Below are 9,423 nucleotides of genomic sequence, written 5' to 3' on the forward strand. Positions count from 1 at the left end.
TGTGAGCGGAGGCCCAGGGAGCACTTCGACCCCACAGGCACTAGAGGCTGGTAGTGCGTCTTCCATGATCGTATCGATGACGAAGTTGAAGAGGAAAGGGGAAAGAGGACAGCCCTGTCGGACACCACTGGATGTGATGAACTCAGGAGAAAGCTTCCCGTAGACCTTTAAACGGCCGCGGGAGTTGGCGTACAGCGCCTTAATGAGGTTCAAGAATTTATGAGGGACACCTTTGCTCCACAGACAATGCCATAGTGCTTGGCGGTCCACAGAGTCAAAGGCAGCTTTCAGATCAAGAAAAACAACCATTGTTGGTTGCTGGAAGCAGTGTCGCTGTTCCAGAATCTGTTGGAGGGTGAAGATATGGTCGATGCAACCTCTTGCAGGACGGAACCCAGCTTGGTTTTCACGGATCTGCCTCTCCCTGTGTTCAGTCAACCTTCGAAGGATAAGACCAGAGAGCACCTTCGATTCCACAGCTAACAGGCTGATGCCACGGTGGTTTTCGCATAGCGTCCGTGTACCCTTTTTTAAGATAGGGATAACTGTCGACATGCCCCATTCTGCAGGCACTTGCTCTTCGTCTCACATAGTACCAATAAATTTTGTCAAGTGGGTCACCAGGGAAGTTCCGCCTTCTTTGAAGAGGGCTGGATACAGACCGTCCGGTCCTCGTGCCTTCTCACGTTTCACTGCGGCTACTTCGTACCTTATTTCTTCTTCCGAAGGGCGATCAAGGTTTACATTCTGTCGGAGACCCAATGATTGGGACCCGGCTGGATTGTACCACGGCTAAAAATTCCGACATCAAGTATAGCTTTGGATGTCTTTATCTTCAGTGCTCGATATCGGGCGAGCTCAATCAATCAATTCATCAGCTATAAACCATGTTCCATGGGCACGCTGGTCCCAGGTTAATTCACCGGGAGATACAGCCAAGCTTTGGTTAGTTTGGGAATTGAGTAACCACATATTAAAGGCGATAGCTTTGATGCACGAGGCCACTGCCTGCACAACTGGGCGATTTGTGCCAGTGTCCCTAACCAATGGTGATTCGAGTCCCAGGAGGACAGCAGCTGTAGACCCAACTGAGTTAACTGGTAGGTGCTTTCACATTTCGTTGGCAGTTTAGAATGTTCACCTTTCTGTGAGGCAGACAAAACTCGTTCAGTTTTAGCACCCTCTCGGTGCCTAATTGCCATGCCACCGGAAGGAATCACGAAGGCTGGGATACTGCCAGGATGTCCAAGCCTAGATAGAAGTCGAGAGGCACAGGTTGGGTTCGAACAACAGATCTTCCCGTCAGTAAAATCGCGGTCTAACTACTGAGCCATCTCCTAGGAGACAAAGGGTCTTCTGGCATGCGAAGTACATGTTCCAACCAGCGCAACCTATGAGGAGTGAGTAATTCATCTATCGCGGGAGAGTTCATCCTTCAAGCTCCTGATTATCCGGTGTTTGAGGGATCTGCGTGCGCCATCATAGCCGCTAGTTGCTGATATCGTCCTTCTGGCGGCAATAAGATCTGCTGATCTTGACGATATCCAGTTTTCATTCAGTCGAGTCGGATGGCCCGGACAAACAGTTCTAAAAGCTGAGAGCATTGATTCCTTAACTAGCCTCAGATCCACCTCCAAATAATCTTCGTCATCTGCGTGACTGTGCGTTTCCAGCAGCTTTTTAGCCAGATCAGCTCGACACTCTTCAGCTACTGAAACCTGCCGAAGTTAATGAACGGAGGTGCTCTCCTTTGGCACGCGTAATGTTGGCGAAAATGGAAGTGCTAACCGGGCCCGCACGATGGCCTGATCAGAGTAAAGTTGCGTACCCCAGAAGGAACGAAAATCCTTAACTGAGTCTCTACATCGGCAACTGATAGTCACATGGTTCAATCGAAACCACGACTATCTGATAGGTGGTCTCCAATTAACTTTATATGGGCGTTTGTGTTAGTTCGTACTGGCTAGGGACAGACGATGATCTGCAGACAACTGAAGAAGCCACTCCCCATTATCCGTACGGTCGGCATCGACTTCATACCGACCACCCGACTATGCTTCTTCCGGATTGAGTCATCCAAATTGGGCATTCATATCATCCGCCAGGATTACTATGTCCGTCCTTCTTGCCGACCGAAGCAGTCATGAAAAATCTTGATAAAACTCGTCCTCCTGAGTCCCAGAACTGGAGTCTGTTGGAGCGTATGCTGATACACAAACAAACACCGTTAAGCACATCGACCTGCGTTAATCTTATTTGAGCCAGACAACCGCACAGCGCAGAGGCGACTGTTTACTGAGATCCAGTCCAGTAATGCGCTTTCAGTCTTGCGGTGAAGCGCAACTCCCACACCGTAGATAGATACCACCAGCCATTGAGACGGGAGCACCAGATACCGAATGAGTGAGATGTGGAAAATCTGAGCTCGTCCTAAGCGGCTGGAGGAGCACGACCGAAGTGGGATCTTGTATGCTTGTTTCGGAGACATAACAGATAGATAGAGAGGGGAAGCAAGGTTTCAGCGGGGGATGCCTATTGCCCGACATATAGACTGCAACGTAGATCAGATCTTTTGGGTTTAGTAGGAAACCATTCTGGTTTATTTTCCTGGGCGAACATTTAGACACGGAATAGTGGCTAGGGGATTGGCAGATGGGATGATTGCACTGCATTGTACGATGGGTGGGGAGAGAGTGTGGGAGAACGCCGGTGAGCGAAGAGCTACAAGGGCAAGTGATGTTTCCAGGTTGTCCAGGCTGAAGGAGAGGGTTTATTTCAGGTACTCCATCTTGAGCCTTTGACTCAGAAATTGGACCTACAAGGCAGTGGAAGGATGTAGGGTTTTCTTTGAAGACCCTGCCCCTAGCCTCTGACTCAAGTGTCTGGACCGCGAGAGGCTACAAGGCGCAGATACCGAAACAGAAACGGCGGAGGCCGACCGAGCAAGGTACAAAAGCAAGTAAATTTCACTCATGGGTTGGAGCCCATTTAGTCTTGCAACACCACTTTAAACTTTCAAGGTGTGAAGCGCATTGCTAACCATGATGCAGTATTATTTAGATCATTTGATACTGTTTGCATTACGACGGCGTCAGATCAAGGATAACCTATGTCGCCTGTGTACGCGATAACTGTGAGTGAATGACCCGGAAGCACTTCGACTCCACAGGCATTACATGCTGTTAATTAGTCTTCCAATGAAGAAGTTGAACAGGAAAAGTAAAAACCAGCCTTGCCTGACACCGCTTGATGTGGTGAACTTAGAAGAGAGCTTACCATAGACATCCACACGTCCACGGGAGTTGGTGTACAGCGCCTTAGGAAGGGTCAAGAATTTGTGCGGGGACACCTTTACTCCACAGACTGTCATACTGCCTCATGGTCTAGAGTTCAAAGTAGTCCAAGGTAGTTTTCACTGTTGGTTGCTGCAAACAGCATCCGCTTCCAGAATCGGTCGGAGGTGGAAAATGTGTTCAACATGTTCTCTTGTAGGACGGAACCCAACCTGGTCTTCACGGATCTGTTACTCCTGTGTTCAGTCGACCATCAAAGGATGAGACCAGAGAGCGCTTTTGATGCCACAATGGTTTTCGCAAAGCGTCGCGTACCCTTTTTGAAGATAAGAGTAACTGTTTGTGTGCTATTCTGCAGGTTGCTTTTCTTTAAATTATGTCGTACCAATAGGCTTTGTTCGATTGGCTACCAGAGATTTACCTCGAAGACGGCTGGTTAAAGACCACAGCTCCTGGTGCCTTCTCACGTTTCATTGCAAATATTTCGTGATTCATTTCTTCCGACGGGCGATTGGAGTTTACATTTGCCTGTATGAACCGCCTCCGGAGGCTCTTCCAGGAGACTAGCTATTGTTCTTCGATGTTTTCCCGAGTAAATTAGTTAGCCGCGTTTTTCACATAGATTTTTAATGACTGTTGCTGTCCCAAGGCCAGTCGACCGTATCAGTTGATGTAGGACACGGCTGTTTCCGGTGGCTAAAGCTCTCCCCATCTTCTGAGCTTCCGATGTCCACCAGAGCTCGATCTTTCTTCGGGGTCTTCACTATTTGGCGTTTGAAGGGTTTGCGTGCGCCGTCGTACTCGCCTGGTGGTATGGACTTCACGGCATCAATCGTGATAAGCGATCTTGACGACATTCAGTGGTCATATGATTCTACCGGGAAAGTCGGACAGACAGCAAGGAATGCAGCCAGCATAGCTCCTTTCACATTTCACCACGTTTCATCCACATGGCAACTAAGAGTACAGTATTGGTTTACTGTGGGGAGTTGTTGGGCTAGCTCAAATACTGTTGAGCTATGGTAGTTCTTCGAAGATAATGGATTGGCGTTCTTCTTGCTGACTTGCGGGGTCCTGAAGGGAAGCTGACTGCCAGACGTGCACGCATCATGGCGTGATCGGAATCAAGTGGTGTGCTCCAGAACGAAATACTGACGACCACGTGATACAACTGGGTCCTCGGTTGATTTGAAGTTGGTGTCCGCCAGGTTAAGCGATGCGAACGCTCATGTTGAAAGTTCGTACTTGCCAGAAACAGTCCATGGTCAGCGCACAACTGGAGAAGTCGCTCTTTGTTGTCTGTGCGGCGAGCATCGACTCTGAATCGACCACCCAAACGTGATTCCAAGGAGCTGAGGCGACGTACTTGAGCATTCAGATAGCCTAGAAGGACCACAATGTCAGTGCTTTTTGCCTGGCGAATGAGCCCGCATAGCTCTCAATAGAAATGATCCTTCTCGGCACCAGGATTGCAGTCCGTTGGGACATAAGCCAACATTACTAACAGACACCGCTTTTTATGTTGATGTGCCTTGAACGCGATTCAGCTGGATAAACCGGACGACACAAAGACAACAACTCACTGGGATCCGATCCAGCAAAGCGCATTCAGCTCTGGGGTTGAGTGCAACTCCCACGCCATATATTCCACGAGTCATTGTTCTGGATCACCGGACACAGGGTTTTGACGGCAGATTAATTTCAACGTTCCATTCGAGTTCGTTGGGTTCCTATAGATGTGTTAAAAGAGACCAGCTGTACTGTTCTTTAGTGTTCAGCGCACCACTGGAGACGACGATTTTCCGAGTGAATTGCCGTTCCGTCCTTTTCCCATATTGCTTCAGTGACACGTGTTTTCTTTTGGCCGGTTCATCGAGTCGTTTGAAACAGAGTACAAAAGCCTTCTTCATCTCCTGTCATACTTCTAGCTCTTGATTGTCCGGTGTCTGAGGGATCTGCGTGTCCCATCATAGTCACTAGTCGCTAGTATGGCTTTTCTGGCAGCTATAAGATTTGCCCACCTCAGCGACATCCAGTGTATATTTGGTCCAGTTGGATGGTTCGAACAGACACATCTGGCAACCAAATTCTTTAAATTACATCTCTTCGACCTTCAACCAATCCTCGCCGAGCTACGGTTTATGGATGCATATGTTCTCTCAAGTGCCACCGAGCCCCCTGGTCCGGATGATCTTCCACCCGCATCAATCAAAGATAGGGGTGAAGTCCCCATCCAACACTTGGTTGGTCTGTTTGTCTGCATTTGGAGAAAAAAGAGACTGTTCCAGACAAATGGAGAGAATTGGTGATAGTTCCACTTTCAAAGAAGCCCGTAGTGAATGCGGTAATCACGGGGAATCAGCTTGACCAGTCATAACGAGATTCTTTGCACCACTTCTCGTTCCTTGCTTCATGGTGGCTCGTGAAGCGCTGAGTCGGGAGCAACAAGCAGGATTCTGGCATAATAAAAATAGCGTTGACCAAATCTTCACACTTCGTCAGGTGCTAGAACAACACCGTACGTATAAGCGACCCACAATTTTAGTATTTGTGGATTTCCAAGACACATTCTAATTGACTGACTGGTCTGTTTTTCTTGACACACTTTCCCAACAAGGAATGCCCCGGAAGTTCATGAACATAATAAGTTCATTGTATTCCCTGATTTCCGGACGTATGAGAGTATACGGTGAGCTCTCCAGAAGCTTCCGTACACAAACGGGTGTCCGAAAACAAAGCATCAATGTTGAACCCTGATGTTATGCTGTTGATGATGAGAATATCTGCTAGCAACATGACTTTTTCCAGTATACTTCCAGCCTAACCATCCAGGGCTTGTTGAACTACTGAAACTCGTCGAAGATGAGTAACAGTCTTGAGCACACGTATTGCTTGCGGAAAGTGAAGTGATAACCCTGGCCAGACAATCGCGCGGCCAGAGTGAAGTTGAGTGTCCCAGAAGGAGTGACAATCCTTAATTGGGACTCTTTATCGGTGACTGAAAGCCACATGATCCAAACGAGTCCATGACTGGCTTGCGGCCCCATATAAAAAATCAGTCGTTCAACTGTAGGACACTTTTGGAGCCTAGATGCCATGCAAACTGGGGGAAGCGCAAGTGGTAGGATACTGTAAGGTCACTCAACTCTAGACAGGTGGCCTCCAAGTAACTTGATGCAAAAAATTGTGCCGTAAACAGTTGATATTCAGTACACAACTAAAGGGGTCGCTCCCTATCATCTGTACGCTGAGTGTCAACTTCAAACCCACCATATAACTGTGTTCTTTCCAGAATTGGCCGTTCATATCACTTGCCAGGATGACTAGATTAGATCTTCTTGTTAAACGAAGCAATCGGGATAGAGGTCGTTGTGACGTGCTGAACGTGCAACTCTGTGTCGTACTTGGCTACTTTCTCTGCCCACCATGGTATATCAAGAGGAAGGGTAGCTTTGTACAGCCCATCATGGAGACAGGAAGATTATTACAAGCGCATTTACAGGATAATCACAGAATGTTTCACAAGGCCGTGCTGGGATCCTTGTGAGGGGATGAGAAGCGTCGAGCTAAAGTCTCTCGACGAAGATTGACTGGCATTCTGACCAATCAGGGCATGCCTTCATTTTGACCTTAGCTTGCACATGACATCCGTCCAATTGATGTGCTCTTCGGTTATTAGGGGAGACTGGCCTCCAGACACCTCTTCCCTGAGAAACCCGTTCAACCGAGCTGCTCTTCGAACTCAACTTTGGCGACTGATGGAAGTTCTATCGCATGTAGGTCCATCCCTGGGGCTGTGAGCATGCCGATCTGGGATCTGGTGTTCACGGATTCACGGCTTGATACACAGGATCGAGGATATTGCCCAAGTTTCCCGGGTCGGTTTTGTTCTTGTCGGTCAGTGGCTGTCGTTCACCTGAAAGGCACAAGTGAAAAAAGGGTGTAGCAGTGCTCTATATGTTCTCACCGCGGGGCAGTATGCTCGTCAGCGCGAGGATTCGTATAAATAAATGTCCAATATTGCTTTAAACTGAATTCTAGAAGGAGCGTCGGAGGAAGGTCATTCCACGCACCTACTACCAGAAATCAGAAAATTTTGCCTAATGAATGTGAGTGCTCTGAGCTTGAAAATTTTCTTACTATGTTTTCGGCGTGTGTTTGCTGTGTCAACGGTAAAAAATCTGTTTGCCAAACTTTGTTCAAACAGGGCTACGGTATTCCAGGGGAAAGAGATCGTGCATCGCGAGACGCGTCCCGTAGTCCACGGATTTGCGACCGGTAACCATTCTCGTGGCGGCTCGCTGGACACGCTCAATGAGGGTGACGTCTTTCGTGCGTCCCGAGTAGACAACTTGGTTGGCGTATTCCAGGAGCGGTCTGACATAGGCCCCATAGAGTATTTGGAAGTCCATGCGAGTAATACGGGAGAAGGTGCGTCGGATCATCCGTAAGATGGCGAATGCCTTTTGGGCCGATTTCTCATGGTACAGTGAGGAGGACAAGCTTGAGAAGACCCAGATGCCCATTCGTGTGGGTTTTCGTCAGTCGGATGTATATCAACGCTGCCTGGTGTCTCATACGATATACAGAGCCGCAACATATTGTCCGAAATTGGTTCCCTATACGTGGCCGTGCTTATGATCTGATTTGTGCCTAGTGTTTGACGTAGTATTCGATCCAACGTCCACCATGGACAGCACTCTCCAGATCCTTGGATCAGTATCTGGTCTCTGTGTGACTGTCGTTGCGTCGCTTCTGCCGGCTCCCTTTCTTATCTTTCCATATTGCAGTGCAACGATCCTCGGAACCTAGGACTGTAGACTGGAAGGCTCAGAGAGTGGGTGTAACGTTGCAGGATTCATCAAAATGTACTCAAGTGAGAGGGTTACCAGTGCCGGACACCAGCAACTGAATAGCCGCGGCGTCCGGCATGCTCCCTCTGGCCTTCTTTTTGGCTGTAACTGTAGCGACCACCAAATCTTCGGGATGTGGTTTTCTGGTGGATGTATTGGAGCCACCTGCAGTCATTTGGTTACAAACAACACTGAAGGATGATCCAAGAGTTGTGGCCCATTAAACTGTTAGGTGTGTGTGATGCACCGGACAGATGTCGGGAAAAGCGGTTCTTTTCGGTTTCAGAACTGCGGTCTATTGGGTCGTATTCTGATAGGACAGATAAACACCATTTACCGCATCGAGTTGCACTGATATTAAAGGAGCGAGAAAACTGAACAGCACAGAGTTATTTGTCTAGCGGGATCCAATCGAGCTCATTGATTTCGGCCTCGGGGTGAAGTACAACTCTCATACCGTAGATACTACGGGCCTTTGCGTCAGGAGTACTAGATACCAGAAGAGTGGAAATCTGAACATCTGAACTCGTCCCAAGCGTTTTGAGGTATTGTATGAGTGTTTCGGAGGCACAGTATACACCGACGGAGAGAGAAAACAGCTTTAGCACGAGTTACATGCCCACTTAGACAGGGTACAGACGTTGGGTTTGCATGCGGATAAAATACTTTGGGTTTGATATGGTATTATTATTGCTTGTTTTACTGGTCGATAGCTAAAACAGGGAACAATTATCATGGAACCAGCCGATACGTTGGCCACAGTGCATCATTTGATAAGTGTGGAGAGGCTATGAATGGGGGGTAAGAAAGGCCGAGTGGTAGCTACCGTTTTGTTTGGCCGAAAAAGGAGTTTGGTTGGAGCATCCAATCCTGGGCCTCTGACGCAAAAGTCTGACCCAGGAGGCATGGGACTTTTCGCCCCGCCTCTTAAACCAGGAGGTAGCGATTGTTGGGGTTTTCTTAAAGGATCGATTCCGGGTCTAATGACTCAACAGCGCGACCAATTTGGCTGCAAGCGGTTGGCCTAACCCGAGGACTCCGGGAGTAAAGTGTAGTTACTTGGCTGCTCGCGCGGCTACTCATAACAGGCTCCTTCTAGGCAACATCTGAGGTTTTGGTTCTCAAGGTATTTGTACCGCAGTAAATAATGCCCCGGAGGGCATAGCCGAAAACTGGGTGGTGGGAGTGTGAGGTCTTCGGGGATGATCGTTTCCAACCCGTGCTTTCTCGTACCCTAGAGCGCCTCATCAAAGTTCCTGTCATGGAATACCTACCTT

The 9,423-nt window shown here is 48.4% G+C and overlaps 1 protein-coding gene across 1 annotated transcript in view; it reads right to left on the reverse strand.

Annotated features, from left to right (window-relative positions):
• The window catches only part of T265_08952 (hypothetical protein), a gene marked incomplete at both ends in the record, with an annotated part of 6,612 nt that extends 6,057 nt beyond the window's left edge, over positions 1-555 (reverse strand). Inside the window, one exon of the mRNA XM_009174895.1 lies at positions 25-555. Within this exon, the coding sequence (XP_009173159.1) occupies positions 25-555 (531 nt within the window). The remainder of the gene's footprint in view (positions 1-24) is intronic.
• Positions 556-9,423: the final 8,868 nt, after the last annotated feature.

Source organism: Opisthorchis viverrini (genome assembly GCF_000715545.1).
Source record: "Opisthorchis viverrini unplaced genomic scaffold opera_v5_248, whole genome shotgun sequence".
In the NCBI taxonomy this organism is placed as follows: domain Eukaryota; kingdom Metazoa; phylum Platyhelminthes; class Trematoda; order Opisthorchiida; family Opisthorchiidae; genus Opisthorchis; species Opisthorchis viverrini.